General features: G+C 34.7%; 3 protein-coding genes across 3 annotated transcripts; 2 read left to right on the forward strand and 1 right to left on the reverse strand.

Moving 5' to 3' along the window:
- Positions 1-3,565: 3,565 nt before the first annotated feature.
- LOC129799786 (26S proteasome regulatory subunit 7) lies at positions 3,566-5,224 on the reverse strand. Its single transcript, XM_055844004.1, has 3 exons — positions 5,030-5,224; positions 4,902-4,939; positions 3,566-4,835 (listed from the first exon to the last, which is right to left on the reverse strand). Exons 1-3 carry the CDS (start codon positions 5,097-5,099, stop codon positions 3,642-3,644), a joined length of 1,302 nt encoding a protein of 433 aa, XP_055699979.1. The 5' UTR covers positions 5,100-5,224; the 3' UTR covers positions 3,566-3,641.
- Positions 5,225-8,703: 3,479 nt separating this feature from the next.
- LOC129799787 (uncharacterized) lies at positions 8,704-10,193 on the forward strand. Its single transcript, XM_055844005.1, has 3 exons — positions 8,704-8,789; positions 9,055-9,482; positions 9,545-10,193. Exons 1-3 carry the CDS (start codon positions 8,750-8,752, stop codon positions 9,812-9,814), a joined length of 738 nt encoding a protein of 245 aa, XP_055699980.1. The 5' UTR covers positions 8,704-8,749; the 3' UTR covers positions 9,815-10,193.
- Positions 10,194-15,348: 5,155 nt separating this feature from the next.
- On the forward strand, positions 15,349-17,616 carry LOC129810363 (cilia- and flagella-associated protein 206-like). The gene is made up of 2 exons (XM_055860827.1): positions 15,349-15,793; positions 15,852-17,616. The coding sequence occupies exons 1-2, from the start codon at positions 15,409-15,411 to the stop codon at positions 16,883-16,885; spliced, it is 1,419 nt and encodes a 472-aa protein (XP_055716802.1). The 5' UTR covers positions 15,349-15,408; the 3' UTR covers positions 16,886-17,616.
- Positions 17,617-20,668: the final 3,052 nt, after the last annotated feature.

Here is a 20,668-nt window from a genome sequence, read left to right on the forward strand (position 1 = left end):
TATACAGTAGAGCCTCGCTATAGGCGATATTTGGTTCCAGATTTGACACTTAGGTCGCACTATAGTCCATGTCATTTTTTATAAATTTTTATTTTTTGTAAAATTTTGATTTTAAATTTAAGAATATATAAGATCCTGGGAACTTAACCCATTCCTTACCATTGTATGATATATCATACGCAAATTGAGTGATTTTAGATAATTCATTCCAGTGAAATTTTTATTCTAATTACTGTCGGGAGTGGTTTTTTAGAAACTTTAGTTTCTCAATTACTTAGAAAAAATAGCCCGACAGAGATAGGAATACATTTTGTTGTTCTTTATTCGCTTCGCGTGAGGTCATGCAAAAATTTTGTTTAAAATGGCGGACAGAAAATGCGACATCCCGTGGAATTTGTTAAAATTGACCTTCATCCTCTTTTCTGATTTGAATTCTGGTTGCCATTGTGTTTTCTTGGATAGTTACTCTTTCTAAATCAATAGAGTTTGTAATGAATTAATGCACAGAATTTAAATTCAGTGACCGTTAAGACGCGTGTTTGAGGGCGGCTCCCCGAGCCCCCATAATGGACAAAAATTATTTCTTTTCAAAAAATTCATCTATTAATCTGTAGGAAACTAATCCCAAAATATGAACATTCTATCTCAAGTATTTCTGGTACATTGACTGAATGGGTTAAATTGGACGTGAATCCCCGAGGCGTTTAAGTTTAGAAGCTCTGAGCGAAAGAAATGAGCTAGAATCCCTAGCTCTTTCAAATTAAGAGATCGGGAACTTAAGTTCAGCATTAGCTGGAAAATGAAAAATGTCTACAGATTTGCAAATTTCCACTAAAACTAAATGATCAAGGATTTAAAATTAGGACATTGGCATTCATTGGATGGGATTTGAAATTAAATTCCTGGGTGTTTCTGTTTAAGAATTTTCCATTTTTCTGTGTGAAACTATTAAAATATGTAACCAATTGAAAAACTAAAAAATGCTTGCAACTCGAAATCCAATAAAAATCGATTGTGAGTTAAATTTTGAGGACAAAGATTTAGAGACGGTCTGGCCAAAGAAACAAGTTTAAAAACAAATAAATTGAATCATCACGGCTCCAGAGTCCAGAGAAAACTTTCTGGTACTTTTCGGAAAAAGTACCAGAAGGACTTCTGGTCTACATTTCACCCATATATCATCTTTCTGTCAGTTCATACAAACCTTGCATATTTTGGTTTAAAAACACAATTTGGATTTATGTTTCGGAAATTAAATTAAAAATTGCATAACGCTCGGCATAACGTCTCCGAATTTGAACTCCAAATCGAATTTGCATGCAATTGCAGTTTGTTCACGATAAGAATCTCACCTACAATAAGCTGATCTAGACTTATCACTAGATTCTTTTTTTTATAAAATGAAAATGGACTTGAGATATTCATGCTACAAGGAATTTCGATTTGTTGAAATTTTGTCGCTAAGTAATTTTGGTTGCTGAGTAAATGAATATAAATTGCTTATGACTCCAAGGCACATCTTTTAAATCAGGAAAATAAAATTTTATGAAATCGAAATTTATATATTTTTCTTCCTCAAAAGTTTTGCCTATAAATCAATCTATCCCACTCTTTCGCATTCTTCTTCGATTTCCATAAAAAAAATGATATTTATTTCAATCCAATTTCGAGTGCGAAACAGTGAAATTGACATAAATATGCATAACATTTGAATAAGAAAACTATGTGAATTTTGATTTAGTGAAATTTTCCTGGTATAAAAGATATGCAGGAAGCATTACACATGTCTTCGGGACACCTTTTATAATAAAAATAATAATAATAATAATTTATTGATTGATGCCCAGGTTACATAATATAATAAACAGGATTATACAATATATATTATTATCAATAAAAAAATCATAAAATCAATATTCACATCCCTTTCCGTCTAAAGTCTAAAGCATTTCCTATAATATCCAATTCTTTCGCACTCTTTTTCTTCTTTTGGACGACAAAACAAATTCAATTCAGTTCAATCGAATTTTGAGTGAGAAAGAATGATATAGGCATACGCAAGACTTTTTGAGTGAGAAAACGATGTGAATTTCGATTTGATAAAATTTTCCTGATCTAGAAGGTAATACTGGAGCCATTAACCTCCCATTTTCAGTTTGTCTTTTACTGCTCGAACTCCTTGGAGAGAGCAGTATATATAATCCCTCGATTTTTTCACCCCCCCCCCCCCCAAATTCTCACCTTCCACCCCCCGAAGACCACTTTTCTCAACAAATCTTCGCATTTCAGACGATTTCTGAGAAATGTCTTCACGCTGTTGTCCGTCTGTTCGTCCGACTGTCGCCAGCTCTAGAAGCCAAACAGTAAGAGATAGCGACTTGGGACCTTCGGGGGACGCCCCCATAAGTCGATCTAAGGAGCGTTAACATGCCCCTCATTTGCCCCCCACTTCTCCACTTACCCTCCAAAACAATGTTTTGTTGGGATTGCTCGAAAACGCGTCGTGCGATTTTTTTCATTTTTGGATATGTTTTAGAGATTACCCAGGCGGACAGTTCGTCCATATATGAAAATACCGTTGAATCATTCCTAATAACGGTTTTTCAAGGTCAACTGTTAAAAAGACAATAGAGAGCGCATTTATCAAGCGAATGGTGTCATGTTTGGGCTCGTTGGAAAGGTCTTGGAATTTCCTACAAAACTGAACCGGTTCCAATCGGTTTTGAATCGGTAATGAACCGGTTCAAACCCGTTAAATAATTTTTATATGAAATTTAATTAAATTACTCCTGAGGTATATCTTGGGAAATATTTTGAGTGATTTATAAATCTGTTCAAATCGGTTGTGAACCGGTTATTTACCGATAAGTAATTTTTGTTCAAATATAATTTTTATTACTCTTTAAACTATTTTGTAGAATCTTATTGAGTTATTTATGAACCGATTTAAATCGGTTGTGTACCGTTAAACGGTAAATTATGCGAAAATACTTCTGAGGTATAGCATCTAAGTCACGAATTGGAGCATTTCGCAAAGCCTGGTACACGTTGCCACCCCTTTTTAGAGATTATCCAGACGAACATTTTGTCTATATACGAAAATACTGTTGAATCATTCCTAATAACGATTTTTCAAGGTCAAAGATTAAAAAGACACTAGAGAGCGCATTTATCAAGCAAATGGGGTCATGTTTAGGCTTTTTGGAAAGGTCTTGGAATTTCCTTTAAAACTAAACCGGTTCAATGGGCTCTGAACCGATTCATAAGCAATAAATAATTTTTATCCGAAAATCAATTCATCAATTCTATTGCTTTTTAAACAATTTTGGAGAATCTTTTGAATGATTTATGAATCGGTTCAAATCGGTTGAAAACCGGTAAATGTAAATATGCCAAAGTACTTTTGCGGTATAGCATCTATGTCACGAGTTCGAGCATTCCGCAAAGCCTGGAAGGCTTTGCCACCCCATTTTTCAAGACTTTCAAAATAATTCCTCTGCCAATATCCTTTTAGAACTGTCAAAAGGGTCACAAAGGTCACAAGAACAAACCAAAGTAATCGATCTTTTTTTACTCAATTGTTTTTTTTATTATCAGTATATTTTAGAAAAAAAATGAAGTGAAATAAACACGAGTTGCAGTTAGTTGTAGGTCATGTAGCGTGGCGTGGCACTGAATTTTGCGTAGCTCTTGATGACCTTGTTCACTGCCTCCAGGAAATCCTTTTCTGTGGCCACCTTGCGCCGAGCCCGAATGGCAAACATGCCAGCCTCAGTGCACACTGACCTGATCTCAGCTCCCGTGGAATTGGGACAGAGGCGCGCCAGGAGATCATAGCGAATATCCCGTTCAACGGACATGGATCTCGCGTGAATCTTGAAGATGTGAGTCCTGCCCTCGAGATCCGGCAGCCCAAATTCCACTTTTCTGTCCAACCGTCCAGGACGCATGAGGGCAGGATCGAGGGTGTCTGGCCGATTTGTCGCCATGAGCACCTTGATATTTCCACGGGGATCGAATCCATCCAGTTGATTGATGAGCTCCAGCATTGTACGCTGCACTTCATTGTCCCCACCAGCTCCATCGTCAAACCTGGCCCCACCGATGGCATCGATTTCGTCGAAGAAGATGAGGCAGGCCTTCTTGGAGCGTGCCATCTCGAACAATTCCCTCACCATCCTGGCACCCTCGCCCACATACTTCTGCACCAACTCCGATCCGATCACGCGAATGAAGCAGGCATCTGTGCGATTGGCCACAGCCCGAGCACAGAGGGTCTTCCCTGTGCCTGGAGGCCCGAACAGCAGCACTCCCTTCGGTGGCTCAATGCCCAGATTCACAAACTTCTCCGGATGCAGCAGTGGCGTCTCCACAACTTCACGCAGCTTCTCAATTTGCTCCTTGCACCCACCAACATCACTGTACGTGACATCGGGCTTATCTTCCACCTGCATCATCGTGACAGTTGGATCAATCTTTGGGGGCAGTGGAATGTGGATTTGATATTTATTCCTATCCACTCCCACCCTCATTCCCTCCTCAATGTCCGTGGGCGCCACTGAATCTGCCAGATCCACCACAAACTTGGCAAATTGCTTCACATTGATGATGTACTTGGGATCATCGCTGTCAGCATTGATGATCTTGGTGCATCGAGCCACTTGGAGAGGTTGCTCATTCTGCAGCGTCTGCTTGTCCGCCGCCAGATCCCAGAGTGCCGGCGGTGCCAGTCCTGTGTCACTCTCCTTAATACCAGTCAACTCATTCACCTGCTTAATTGCCTTCTGGATATCATCCTCAATTTGCTTTATCGCCTTGTGATACTGCCCTTGTCCCTGCAAAGTGAGGTTATGTCAGCAAAACTACCCCAAAACACCCAGAAAACCCCACCAGGTACTTACATAGGTCTTCAACAGCTCTATATCAGCTTCATCGAGAGCTGTAAATGACCAGAAAAGATGGAATTTTATGAGAAATCTGCCCATTTGTCAGTATTCGTCAGCAAAACACCATCCAGAACTTTTCTCACCTTTTATTTCCTTCTCTTCCGTATCCTCACTTTTCACCTTGCGCATATCATCTCCTAAGTGATCAGGCATATTGATTCACTAGAAATTTTCTACCTATTTGGCGAATTATTGTGGAAATTTTATTAATTTCTCTTGCACTGCACTCGAACACCAAAAGATTACAAGCAACTTTTTGAAACGATCTGAAGTTAGGCACAAGAAGTAGACACTCTCTTAAAATTAAGAGATTCTTAAGCCGCGGCCAAGCATTCCTATTGCGGCGGCTTACTTATTAATAAATTAAAATTATTGTAAAAATATAACATAATTGTAAAAAAATAATTAAATATATTTGTAAAGAAAAATCTTTATTTCTTTGCTAAAACAATCTTTATCCCATAAAATAAATTGTAATTATAGTAATTATATTTATTTATTGTATCTCAAATCTGCGGAGAACAGAGAAGATTTAACATCTTGGAAAGAATTAAAAACATAAAAAAAAAGATTATTATTAAATTAAAAAAATGTTCACTTGAAAATTTATGTGAAACGTTCTTATGTTTTTTTTTTAATTTATAAGCCTAAATTACAAATAAAGCCAACAATTATTAAATAATAACTAAATGATAATTTAAGACAGGACAGGAATATAAGTGGCACGCTCAGAGCAAAAGTGGACCGTTTTAATAGGGATATGCATACAAAGGAGACCACTCTTGCTCTGAGCGTCTCAACTGATATTCTTTATTTTCTCAATTTTTTTGTCAAAATTTAGAACTGAAAGATAAAATAATTCAGTAAAAGGGTGTGGCCTAATTTTAAATCAGTAACTGTTGTCATAAATAAAAATTTGGGAGTAATTTGATGGTTTGGTACTTGCACTCCTCTTTAAGAACAGAAAATCCAAAAAACATATTTAAAAATGAAGTATGAAAACTGACGTAGTGACTTAACCCTCTAACGGGTAAGACCGCCTCCAGGCGGTCTTCACAAAAATCACATTTACAGCAACAATAAAGGTTTTATTTATTTAAAAGTGCTATAGTGTTCTCGGTAATAGTCTTATAAACATCTCTTGAAAGTTTGAACTCATTTTGACTCTTCGTTTTGTTGCTATTTCCAGTTTTGTGTGACAGGTCAGAGAAAAAGCAACAAAAAATATTTGTGCAAAAAAACTCATTTCCAATTTCCATAAAAATACCGATTTAAAGTTATCTGACTAAAATAAATTTATTTTTTACTGAAAAATATGTCATACTACTTTGCATATTTTATTTAAAAAAATTGAAAAAACTAAAAATATGAATTTTAGAAGCAAAAAGAGTTTCAAAAAAATTTTATATTTTCTCACCTAGCGCCTATACTAAAAGAGATAATGAAGAATGGATGGTTTTTTCGACTTTATTGGATCATAATTATCCTAGAAAACATTGTTTTAGAACTTTTTTTCACATATTAAAGAAAACACCGTTAGAGGGTTAAACTTGAAGGCAGGACCAAATGTCCCTTCCGGAAGCGTCAGTGGAAATCGATTCAATCCAGAGTAAAAATACTCAGTTTCCCAAGGCTTTCGGCGTACTACAAAGGAGATTTTTACTACATAAATTACATTGTACAAAAAAGGGAAAAATCAAGGTGAGCAAATCTTTGTACACTTACTGACTCAAACAATTTTGTTCTCTGAAATTTTTTTTTTTTTAAATCCTCATATGGCAATCCAAATAATTACAGTAGACTCTCTAAAATTCGGGCATATGGGACCGAAATGTCAGTCGAAAAGAAGTTTCAGCCTACAGACCTGTTGAATCTGTATAGCAGCGAGAATAACTAAAGTTCAAAACTTATTTGTTATTGGACTTGAGAAGAGTTCTAACGCCGCAAGACAAAAAAGACACATTTCAGTTTTAAAATTAAACACTTTACCTTTACGGTCAGCATCCTTTTAGTCTTCTTCTTTCAGGCTGAAAAATAAATCCGATCGCAAGTTTAAAAAAAAAGGTAAATCGATCAATAATGAGTAATTAGGTTTTATAATCTTTTGTTTTCCCATAACTAAATTGGTTACGATCACGTTTTTATTTTCAAAATCTGAGTTTAACCAACTGTGATTTGATGGAACTAGTTTAATTTTATCTTTTATATCTTTTTTATGTTCAAAAGCAATTCCTATTTTATTCTCTTCAATTTTTAGTTTGTTCATTATCGCAAAATGAAATATTCTTACAAAGAATTCTTTTGTGTTTCTAAAAAAATGCTTTATGAAAAAAACAAAAATTTCTTTACAATGAACTTAGGTTCATTGTGATCATTGGATTGATTTAACACTTTAAAACCCAAAAAACACTTTAAACCCCTTTTTCTATTATTTAAAAATAGGGAAAAAACCGAAAAACCAAAAAAAACGGGCGTAGAATACACAATTTGGCGTAAAATGCCACCTTTTTATATATGGAGTTGGCATCCGAAATGGACATTTGAATGGCTTTTATACTACATAACCTAAAAAATGTTAACATTTTTTTGAATTTTGTCACGATTCGAAAATATCGTAAAAAAACATGAAAATATTATAATAATGATTAAAAATTAAGTAATATAAGACCTAGAACTGTTGTATAATGGTACTGTAGAAGAGAAAAATAAGGTGAAAATTCACTTTACGCCTTGTTTTTCTTTTTCGAATTCCTGTTGGAATTTCACATAAAATTTTCTTAAAAAAAAGCGCAAACTATAATATGAGAATTGAAAATTTTACAGGAAAATATATTGACATGAGTCGTAAAATCCTTGCCAAATTGCTATGAAAAATTAAATGCAATGAAAATTGGCATTTTGCTACGCAAATTTGTAAAAATTCACCTTGGCATTTTTTTGTCATTTTTCAGAAAATTTATATAAAAATGACAAGAAAATGAGAAAATATTTAATGGAAAATTAATTTATGAGTCCTAAAACTGCTGTTTCGGAACAAAAAGCTATTGAAAAAATGCTTTTCTTGTTGATAATATCAGCGGGCATTTTATGCCAGTTTCGTATTTTACGTGATATTTTGGCTCGGGTTTTAAAGTGTTAAGTGTTGTTAATTCGAAGTGCAATATATAATTACAGTAGACTCTCGCTAATTCGGCTCCTTTAAGATCGGGCTACTTTATAATTCGGGCGGCAGTTAAATTCGAAAAAAGTTTTTTGACATTTTTCAAGTTCGATTATGATTGTCAATAATTTAGCAAATATGCTCAAATTTGTCATGATTTGTCTTAGCTTTGATGTGATTTTGCATTATTAAGTTAAGAAGTTTTCATGAAATTTATAATGGCAATGAGCATATGAGTATGCAGATGAACAAAAAATCGTTGCATTTCAAACAATTTGTTGCCCGAATTTCTCTCTAATTCGGTCCCAAATGCCCGAATTTGGGAGGGTCTACTGTAAAAGTTCTGCCTGACTTTCTGGGAGAACTTTATCATTTCTTAACAGATTGAAGATCATTTTTGAATCTGTATTTTTTATTTTCATTTTTTTATTTTTCACTCATTTTGCTAACATCTGAAAATGTTTAACTTGCCCTTTCCGTAGTATATTCCTCTCAGGCAAATTTGTCTAATTTAGCCGATTTTGGCAGTTATTTTCAAATGTCATCGCCGCTCTGAAATTTTTTGAATTTGCAGATGCCGCCACTGAAAATGTCTCGGCTCACAGCTTCATTTAAATAGTGAGGTTAGTTCACATCAAGCGCAATGGCTGTCTCCACAGAAAAATTGAGGACGGAAATAAATGGTAAATATTGCTTTTAATTTGTTAAATTATCAAACAAAAATATTGTAAAAGTCTGCTGGGGACTCTCGATGAGCGATTTGTGCAGAAATTCTGGGGAAATTTTGAGTATTTTATGGCGCAAAATGGACTTTCGCGTGGTCATTGACGCCGGGCGTTGATGTGATTGTTTTGAAGGACGCTTCACTGAAGTTCTTTGTGAAAAATTGCCTTTTTGAAGGGTTTCCGGGTTGATTTTGGAAAGTATAGCATGGGCATTTTGTTGTAGCCATCCTTAAGGATGCAGATCTCTCGGTGATGTCGGCCAAGAAGGTGCGTCAGATGCTGGAAGAGAAGCTGAGTTGTGACTTGGCCGACAGGAAGAAGGAAGTTGATGGATTGGTGATGGACTTTGTGAATTCCAAGAATGATGGATCCGGGAGTGAGGAGGAGGAAGCTGAATCAGAGGAGGAGGAGAAAACTAAGAAACCGGCTAAGAGGCCTCCACCCACCAAGAAGCCCGTGGCTAAGAAGCGCAAGGGCGGTTCAAGCGATGAGAGTGGCTCAGATGCCGATGGCGGTGCCTCCGATGAGGACTACAAGCCAAAGGGCAAGGGTCGCGGTGCACCCAGGGCAGGGAAGCGCAAGAAGAATGACTCTGAATCAGATTCCGATGAAGACTGGAAGGCTCCCAAGAAGCCACCCACCAAGAAAGCTGTAAGTTAGACGTCTCTCCGGGGATTAGCTTGAAAGAGCTTTCTAATTAATCTCCATTTCAGGGTGGTCCTGGGAAGGGCAAAGGTCGTGGTACGGGCTTTACGCGCGCCTACACACTTTCGCCCGAGTTAGCAGCTCTAATGGGGGCAGACTCCCTCCCACGCCATGAGGTGGTGAAGAAAATCTGGGCCATGATCAAGGAGCGCAACCTCTATGATCCCAAGAACAAGCAGTATGCCATCTGCGACAGCGATCTCCTCAAGGTAATGGGTGTAAAGCGTTTCCGGACCTTCGGGATGCTCAAGTACCTCCGGGAGCACTTTCTCGACTAGATTGTCGGGTAACTAACACCCAATCTTTCCCACTTCTTCACTTGACATCCTCAAAGAAGGATGTCAAAATTGTCTCTATATTTTCTTTACGTTTTTTAGAAATGTAAAGTGCTACTTGATGTCCAATTCAGAAATTTTTTATTTTTTTCTGAAAAGTCGATTTAATTAAATTTGACATATTTTTTCCTTTTAGCAATTGTTTTTTTTATAAGAATTTTTTTTCTTTCAAACTTGAGTGAAGTAAAATGAAAAATCTTTGGTAAAAAGTCAATATTAATACAAGATATTCCACGATATTCTTAATCAATTGCATTTTAGTATGATGAGAGTGTAAAGAAAAATTACAATTTTCAAGTAATAAAATGACACATTTCGCTTATTCCTTTTGTATCTCTCTTTCCAAAGCCAAATTATTTACTTAGCTTCCTGCAAATTATTCTTTCTTTCAGCGTTGATTTAACTCTTTCGTCTCTTTTGGGACTCTGAGTATCCAAAGCAGCATATGAATATTCTGTGAAAAACAATTTTTTTTTAATTACTCAGAACTGATAAAAATCCTATTCTTGTCGATGATTAAAAACTATAAGGATGTCTAAATGTAAGATATTTTTTATAGGACCTCAAATAATTCCTGAGCTTAGATATTTTTGATTAAAAAATGATGATATTGACTTGCAGCATATGCTGCGGTCCGGAAAGAGTTAACCATTCTATTAACTCTCTCCGCACCGCAGCATATGCTGCAAGCCAATTTCACAATTTTTAATCAAAAATATCTATGCTCAGCAATTAATTGAGGTCCTACAAAAAATATGTCACATTTGGACATCCTTATAGTTTGTAATGACCACAAGAATAGGATTTTTATCAGTTCTAAATAATTAAAAAGCATTGTTTTTCACAGAACATTCATATGCTGCTTTGGGTACGAGAATCTCAAAAGAGACGAAAGAGTTAATAAGGGAAGAAACACAGAAAAAATATTTTGTAAAATTGTTCGTAAATGTTTGTGAAATCCTATGACAGACTTACGAAATGCTCGTGAATTGTATAACCCGCAAACAAGTTCGTAAAATGTTGTACTTTTTTCACAAACATTGGTCATAAAATGATCATTTGACGAACTTTTTTTTGTACTTTTATAAAGATTTGTTCGTAAATGTTCGTAAACATACAAAAATGTTCGTAAAATTTTGTCATTAATTCGTATTTGTTCGTAAATTTTTGCCAGAAAAACAAAAAAATACGAACAAATGACAAAATGTTACGATCATTTTTTGTGTGCTTACGAACATTTACGAACAAATGTTTGTAAAAGTACAAAAAATGTTCGTCAAATGATCATTTTACGAACAATATTTGTGAAAAAAGTACAAAATTTTACGGACTTGTTTGTGTGTTATACAATTCACGAGCATTTTGTAAGTCTGTCATAGGATTTCACAAACATTTACGAACAATTTTACAAAATATTTTTTTCTGTGTAGAAAAATTCTTGGACTGATAGAACTAAATTAAAAAAAAAAATATGTGCACTTGAGCAGGAGGATAAATTAATTTTTAAAGCTCTTGCAATACATCGGAGAAATAGTAAAAAAAAAATACTTTTATTAAAAATTGTATAGGGGAAGTTTTTGAAGGTTCGTATTAAAAAAGGAGTGCAAGATTTAAGATTTTTTACTGAATGTCACGCACACTGAATCAATTATATCACTATATAAAAAAAATCTCTTAGTTATTGGGTTCATAATTCTGACTCACAAAATTCATGGAAGTCCTTGGATTTTCCTCTACATGAAATTGAAAATGTAGCGGCATTTTTTACGAATGTGCCCTGGTTAACTCAGCTTCGTACCACTCTTTCCCACCTCTGTAAGCCTCATTTTCCCCGGAAACATTACACTGGGCACAAAAATTTGGGCATCACTACTTAAATAGAACTTTCATCTACTTGTTTTCACCATTTGTAAGAGGTATCACACATTAAAAATCAATTTTAAGCTATTTTTCTAACACATGTTTTTTGACACTCGAAAAACCATTTTTCCCTGCATTCTGACAGTCAGTTAAGAGCTTGGTTAGGTATGATTCTCTCATAATCACACTTTATGTAATCCTCGGATTTTCTCTAACACCTCCAATTGGTCTTACAGAACATTTTTCGAACGTAACTGATATCAAAAATGACCAGCCACCAATTTAAAGTGAAATGTGGGAAGTTGCACTTTAAAACAAGGAAAATTGAATGAGAAATACTCAAAATACATCGAAGTGGCAATTAAAGAATCACATCTACCATAAGCAGTCTACTTTCATCACTGCACAAATCAGAAAGTAGTAATCACACCTATTGTAATCCTTGTTTTTTTTTCTCTTAACGTCTCCAATCAATCTTACAGAACATTTTTTGAACATCAGTGATTCTTAGAATTACCAGTGATTAATTTAAAGTAAAATGTGAAAAATTCTGCTTGAAAACAAAGCAAATTGTATGAAAAATGCTTAAAACGCACCCTATGGGCAATGAAGGAATCACACCTACCATAAGCAGATTCAGGCTTAACGTTGGATTTGACAGAAGTAAAATCGTTGGATTTGACAGAAGTAAAATAAAAACATCTGATGAAGTCTCTTTTTGGTGGGGAAGTGCATGTTTTCCTTCGAGATTTTAGTGAAAATTGTTTAATATTCCAAAATTTTCTTGTGAATTTATTCAGTTGAATCTCTGATGAGTCAAATATCCCAAGCGACATGCACAGTGTGACCCAAAACAGTGAGGAATTCTCAAATTCGGTGGTCAGTAATTTTGACAGATTTTTTACGAAGCTGCAAAATTCAATTTTCCTGAACTGCAAGGGTAGTAATTTTTATGAATTTTCCTCCACCCACAAAAACGACCCCCTTCAAGCAAAATATTTTCACGGTAAATATTAACCCTAATAAACCCTCTATAACTTGGAAAACTTGCTTTTTCGAAAAGACACTTGCAGTGTGCAAAAATGAATAAAATATTACACATGAGAATTACGATTTTAGGCCCATTTTTTATTTCTGCCTTTTGGACCCATGAAAAAAGGCCTAGGCTTCCAAGTTTGTCAGGAAATGTGAGATGTAGGACTAGCTTTCAGATTATATGTCCATAGATGAAAGTCATTTAGTAACTTGGAAAAAAATCAACTTTTACGAAGCTGTAACATTACGAAGGTGCAAAACCTTCCCCTACTCTGATTTTTTTTAAAAAAATTCTTTAAAAACTGTTTTGTAAAAAATTGTCCCAATGTGTAGAGGCATTTTTTTAAAAGACATTTTTTAAAGAAAAAACCTTGATTTAAAAAAAAATGGGTCGGTTTTTTACAAAATTGCCTACAGACAAATTTCTGTAAAAAATCCTTTTATTTTACAAAAATTTTAACTAGTGTGGAGGCGATTTTTTTAAAAAACGTTTTTTGTCATTTTTTAAAGAATTTTTTGATAAAGTGTAGACAGCTTAATGCGAGATAATTACATCTGGTGCTTGGTTCTTCACGATATACTTATTATGCATATAAGTATTTGATGTTCTATATGACTTTTGCCCAATGAAAAGCATCTCGATTGAAGTATATGTTTTAAATGGAAATTCAACAATTTTTACACAACTTTTGTTTAAAAATTCAACAACTTTTGTTGAAATACACAAGGCTTCACACTGTAATAGTGTGAAATATTATGATCAAACTATAATAGTGTTAATTTTTGATCATGTGACAAAAAATACCATAAAGGTTGTGTATTTTTTTACACTATAATAATGTGAAAAACTATAATCATACTATAATAGTGGTAATTTTTAGAATTTTTCAACAGTTTTAAATTACAAAATATTATTGAAAATATTTTATGACTATTATAGTGAGAAATTTCACGCAGATCGCAATTAAATAATTAATTTATCCGATTTCACACTACTATAGTGTTAAAATTTTACACATTTTCAAATTAAACAACGTTGTTAAAAATTTTTCACCTATAATAGTGGTAATTTTCAATCACGTGACAATAAATTACCAAATTATTGTGCATTTTTTAAACATTTTTAAATTAAACAACTAAAATGGTCGATTTTGCACTATTATAGTAGTAAAATTTTACACATTTTTTTACTGTGTACTTTTGAGGGGGTTATCATAAGATCGTTAGTCACTGTCTTTCAGATTGTCCAGAAAATTGGTCAAAAGATTTTTTTGTATGTTTATCGTCGCGATAATAATGAGATAACTATTTTTGAATGTTATTCCATTCAGAGCAAGAGTGGGCGGGCTATTTTATTGGGATAATTTAATATACGATAGGCCTCTTTTGCTCTGAGCTTATCATTGTGGCTAAATAAAAAGATTTACACGGCTCTTGAACAGATTGTCCCTTGCTATTCCACTAAAAAGAATGGGCAAAAATAGCGTTGCAAATAGTATCGTCTTCAACAAAAAGCGGATTTAGTTAAGTCAGCTAAGTTTTCGAACAAGAAGTTACTCGTCCAGTTTATCTTCAATAAAATCTGATAATTTTTTGAATTTGATTCCCGGAGTATCAAATCACATTATTCCAGGGTGCACTTTTATTCAATTTGTCTTTACATGGTGGGGCAAGAAGAATTTCAAAAGTTTGAATCCTCTTCGGGAAAAGGAGCTGAAATATACCTAGGGAAATGGAACATGAATTCCTGATTTCAGACAAAAAAATATGTATTTGATTCACTGAGTATCTTATTGAAAAGATTCTTTTAGTAAAACCGTTGTAGATTATACGTTTTTAACAAAGATGTTCTTTCAATCGCGTGCTTCTTTGTTTGCCTGATCGCACTCTATTTTATTTTCTACACCTGTTAAAAATCAATTTATCAAGCCTTCATTAAAAAATGCAAAACGCGAGAAAACTATAAAATTGTTGTTCATCTATCAACAAAACATTCTTAATTGCCTTAAATGAGAGTGAAAGTGAACTATATGGCAAGTAATTAATTCTTTCCTCTGTTCGTCCGGAAGAAAAAGTAGGGCAAACTTTTTCACAGTGGGCACTTGTTGCATCGCCCGGGGATTGGGGAGAGAGTGGAAAAAATGAAGGCAAAAGGATATACTTTGGGGGTCTTTCAAGGAGCCGGAATGTAACTTGTAAGGGTTGTTTGTGTAGTAAATGAGTTGAATTTCCACAGTTTTAGAGGGGCTTGCGTGTTGTGGAAATTCAAGGATATTATTGTTGTAGCGGAATGTGTGGTGTCTCCTTTCCCGTGGAGGATTTTATTGATTTTCCTCAACGAACAGCCAGAGATTGATTTCCGGTCTTTAGCGACGAATGTGTTGGCTGAATAAACAAAATTTATCCATCAAACTTTAACGATGCAATCGATAGAATTTGCCAGTCAGTTACTGGTGAAATTTCATCCTAGAAGGATGTCCCTAACTAGAGAAATTCTTGAGGAATGTGTCAGGCAGGATGTCCTTGTGGATGAAGATTTTGTGGCATTTTGTGTGAAAAATTTCAAAATTGAGAACAGAGAAGTTGGTCGAATTGTTAATTTTTTAGCTGATAAGAGACGTCCTGCCTTGATCACTCTCAAGATGCAGTTCTATGTGACTGAAAATCCTCCGGCTGTGGAGAAAATCAAACTGAAGCACAGGGAAATTATGAAGCAAAAAACTTCTAGGCTCTCTAAAGAAATCTTCGATGGTAGTCCAAAGACCAAAGAAGAGCGCGCAAGGTTATTGAGGAAAATTGTTGTGGATCTCGTGGTGAATAACAGCATAGGGAGTCCGGCAAATGAGAGAGTCCTGGAAGAGACTGAAGCAGCTCTCAAGAGCGTCATCTCTGAAAGCGACATAACCACCTTTGCATGCTTGAGAAGGGTCGACAAGGTCAGAACGCTAGAAGATCTGAGGAAGATTGTGTGTGGTATTAGGGTGTTCAACAGCGATGCTGGACACTGTGGCGAGGGCATTGTCAATTGTGAGTGATTTTCATCTTTAGGAATTCTTCCAAAAAATAACAAATTCTATTTTTTTAGTGGCTGAAATCGTTGAAAAAGCCCTCGAAACTACCGTAAGTCTTTTAAATGCGTCTCTAGAAAATATTAAGAAAAGAACAAGGACATATTTCGCCCTCCTGGCAACGTGTTTAACTCCCAAAGGGATCAAATTGCAATCTTCATGTTCTGCAGAGCTCTTCGATGTACTCAAAGAAATCGGGATTCTTTCTGTACAGCACGAAAGCTTCCTCAATTCTATCCATTCCCTTGTGCTATCTTTCAAATTTGATGTCTTCCGGACACTGGATTCCTTCAGGAATCTCCTGAAGTGCATCCATGAAAAGGTCAAATATCGAACAGCGATTCCCACTGATGAAATCTACCCAAAATTCAAAGACTTGGGCATTCTTTGGATGGAACTCCAGGACTGTGTATATGTTCTGTCGGAAGTTAATCTCATGAATGACCATTTGGCATATTTTGCCGATAGAACAAATAATTACGATGACATTGTAAATGGGATTCTTCCAAAAGCACCAGAAGATGAAGAAACTAATAAAAATGTTCCAAAGGAGGAAAAGATATCAATTCCCACGCATTTGAAGGCATTTAAATTAATTGAAGAAATAGCCAAAAATAAGATTGCTTTTGCAGGCTTCTGCCCTTGGGCTCTGGCACATGGGATTTTGCTACCGGGAAATGAATCTCTGGGAATTATTGAATTCAGAGAATCGTATTATACGTTTTACTCAAAGGACTTTGCTGAAGTTGCATTGGGTCAAATGTCTTCCGTGGAGAGAAAAATCTCCAATGAAATTTTACATCATCCGGAAATAAGGATTTTCTGGGAGTTTCATGGCAAGGACGGGCATTCAAAGACTGAAAATGTGATCAAGAGTGAAAAAATTGATCAAGAAATGCAAACAGAACTCCATCCCATTCCAACTTTCTTCGACAGGAATCACATTTCGCGGTCCAGGGATAAGAAAGTAATCTGCCACTCTACCCAGACCCTGAGGGAGTCCTGCACGCAAACTGTTGAGGTGGAGGACAAAAATATCCAGACCAATTAGTAGTATACATAGAGAAGCCTTAACCCAAGGGGGAGATATTAGGGTTAGAAGTGGTGTACAGTTGAAAATGAAGTGCTTGGAAGTCTTTGGAAGTGGAAGTGCCCGAATATAAAGTCTTTTCTGCCTAAATTCCATATTTTTCCGACTACGCTACTTTTTGTTAAGATTTTTAATTCGAACGGTAGTGTACAGTAGACTCTTCGTTATCCGGCTGACTGGGGGACAAAATGACATTTAGGTTTTTTGAATGATCAACGGTTTTTCTATTTTGTGCAGTGTGAATTTATTTTCTGTCTGACAAAGAAAAAGAGAATTTTCTTCATGGTGTGCTTATGTTTCATTTTTTATCACAATTATGTATTAAAAACTTCGATACAATGTTAATAATACTTTAATTCACTCTGGACAAACTTCATGTTTAGTGAAAATAATTTTGAATATATCAACCGCCAGTGTTTGGCAGCTGTCACCCGGATAGCGAAGTGCCGGATAACGAAGAGTTGAGTGTAATTTGAAAAGATCTTTTTTTGACATTTTACAAGTTGGGTTATGACAATGAAATGGAGAAATAAATATACTCAAAACTCAAATTTATTACAGCTTATAATTTGTGTTGTAATTTTTCCGAGGAAATATTCTGCTGAATAATAGTTTTCTTTAATTTTTATAGTTATTTCAAATTCATATAGTTGCTCACAACCCAGCGAGGACCAAATGCTAACCTATTTCAATTCAGCTGAAAATATTTGTATTTTAAATATTTAAATATTTTAAAATGTATTAAATTCGTGAATCAGTGCCATTTCCATTTATTTGGTTAGCACTTTTTGTTCGGCGACTGCTGATCGGTCAGCACATTTTTGCTGATCTATTCAGCAGAAATATGCTGAAACTGGTGAACTTTTTCAGCTAAGCGTGCTCGCTGGGAAATATGCAATTGACTTTCAATCAATTTGATATTTTTTTTTAAATAATTTTTCGTAATATGTATTGGATGATTGCATAAATTCGTTGGACTTTTCCGCAAATGTAGTTAAGGGGTATCCCCATAGAATACATCCACTTTTTTTTGTTTACGTTTTTGCATATGCTGGAAAGGTTTTTAGTGTATTACGTCTCTTCAAAAGTATTCTTCAAAACGGTCGATTTGTGCTTTTGAGAACTTTTTCAAAATGAGAAACGAAAAGGAACATTTGTAATATTCAATGTTTACGTAATTTTGAATAAATATAAGTGATGGACTTCCGTAAAAAAAACATTTTGGAGGTTTATTTAGATCGTGTCCTTGCTCTAAATAAAGATGATTAAAAGTGGCTTTGAAAATTTCGAAATAGGGATTTATTCTTCGAAATATCAATTCCATTTTAAACGGTCTCTAATATTGATGGTTATTGTGAGTATCCTAATGGAAGAAATTTTTTCGATAACAATTGAAGAGATTATTAAAATGTTGGAAAATAATTTTGGAGAAATTTCTCTAATACAACAACAACGGAAAGGGTCCTGCAAAAAATAGCCAAGCTTGTTGCAAAAGTTAATTGGCAATCACTAATAACCTTTCCCAAAAGAGTGCAAAACGTTTGAATTTTAAAGAATTTTGAAACCAGGGAGAGAATCAAGCTTAATAAAATGTGAAGATACATCTGAAGTTCTGAATTATGTATTGCACTCGTACTTTTGGATTCTTACAGACTTTCCAGCACTGCGTCAATAATTGCAAACGACAATACATTTTTTTAGAAACTCTATTTTCCAAAAGTAGCTTCACTGGTCTCTTAGGAAAATACAAAATATGTTGATACCCCTTCGTAAAACAAAGATAATATTAAATTACTGAAAGTATGCAAGAATATCTATCGCTAGAAATTCAAAATATAAGCAAAATGTTAGAAATATGCAGAATAATTTTCGAAATAATAAAAATGCGAAATAAATTTCTTGAGATATTTTTTTTAATGTTTTCTTAATTAGATTTCTCGTAAGATTAAATAAATTATTGATTAGTAAGCGTAAGAAGTGCATGAAGTGCATGAAGTGCTGAAAGTATTGCAGCATTTTCGAGTGTTGCGGAATTTTGGAAGTGCGTAGGGTTATTCCATGCAAATTATGGAAGTGCCGGAAGTGGTGTACACATTTTCACCCCAATATCTCCCCCTTGCCTTAACCAACCCTTTAACTCTTTCGCGTAATTAGGGTCATATATGACACGGGGAAAAAACAAATTTTTTGACTATTTAAAATTTAAATTTAATTGAAATCTATCGGTTTGTGCACGACATCATAATAGAAGGATGTAAGATTCTTGGCTAATTTTCTCAAGACTCCAGATGTTCAGGAAAAGAAAATATTTGAGATCAAAAATCACTAATTTCGAACTTTGTGAAATGACTTTTCTTTTTCAAAATTTTTTATATTAATTTATTTTTTTTAGCAAAAAGTTCTTTAGAAACACAAAATAGAATATCCAAAGATTGTATATTGCATATTTTGATATAATAAACTACTCTCAATTTTCCAGAAAAGCGTGTAGAATTTTCCGGGTCATATATGACCCTATTGTCGGAAAGGGTAACAGTATTTTCGTCCCAAACCTATAGTGAAATGTAGTTGGAACATTGTTTTTCTTTGTGAAATGCAGGTGGGACATCTTTCTCCTGGACATTTCATCTTATATCTGATGAATTATAACATATTTTGCAATATTTTAGAGTACTCTGCAAGCGTCTCATATTGTGCAATTGTATTGTGTGTGAATAAATATGTGGATAAGTTTACAGTAGACTCACTCAAATTCGGGCATTTGGGACCAAAATGTCACCCGAATTACAGTAGACTCTCACTCAATCGGCTCTTTTTCAATCGGGCGCAAAATTTTGTCGACAATTTTCACGTTTAATTATGAAGCTAATTTGTTCAAATTCGCTGTAGTTCTTCCTATTTTATCGCGATTCTTTATAATTGAGCACTTTTTGTGGAATTTACAAAGGCTTTGACGCTCAATTCTATCGCTAAACCGATTGAAAAAGAGTCTACTGTAGAGAGAAATTCGGGCGACAAACTTTTTGAAATGAAACGGTTTTTTATTCATTTGCATGCACATATTGAGTTTACGTACTCAATTACACTGTAAATATCACGAAAATCCCTTAATAATGCAAAATAACATCAAAACTAAGTCAAACCATGGCAAATTTAAGCTTATTTGCTTTATTTGATAATCACAATCAAACTTGAAAAATGTCAACAAACTTTTTTAAAATTTAACTGCTGCCCGAATTAAAAAGTAGCCCGATGTTAAAAGAGCCGAATTAGCGAGAGTCTACTGTATTTTTTGCCAAATACCACTCAAAATATTGTGACAGTGACTGTTCAAGGGATTACCAGGAAGATTCCTTGAACACCAGGAGTACAGTGTTTATCAAGACAATCCAGTTTGCTATGGTTTTGGCCAAATTAATAACTTCAAGCAAAAAAAAAAGTCTTAAAAAGCCCGTGATATAGATTTTGAAAATGGTATGTACACTTCCCTTGAGGACAACAGGGTCATATATGACCCGGAGTTTTTCCGAGTTTTCACGCAATGGAAATTTTTTTTCCTCTCTGAACTATTATATTTGATCATAAGCATTAGGAAAAACGGGAAAAACTCAATTTTACATGAATTCATCTGCTGAATAAAAGTGGGACGCGATAGAGTTAAAGGGTTAAGCACGTGTCCCGTCCGTTGGTCCTTTTAAAAAAAAAACCCTACACTAGCGCCATTCGGGCCAAGTTAGAAGTAAA

Source organism: Phlebotomus papatasi, chromosome 1 (genome assembly GCF_024763615.1).
Source record: "Phlebotomus papatasi isolate M1 chromosome 1, Ppap_2.1, whole genome shotgun sequence".
Taxonomy (NCBI): domain Eukaryota; kingdom Metazoa; phylum Arthropoda; class Insecta; order Diptera; family Psychodidae; genus Phlebotomus; species Phlebotomus papatasi.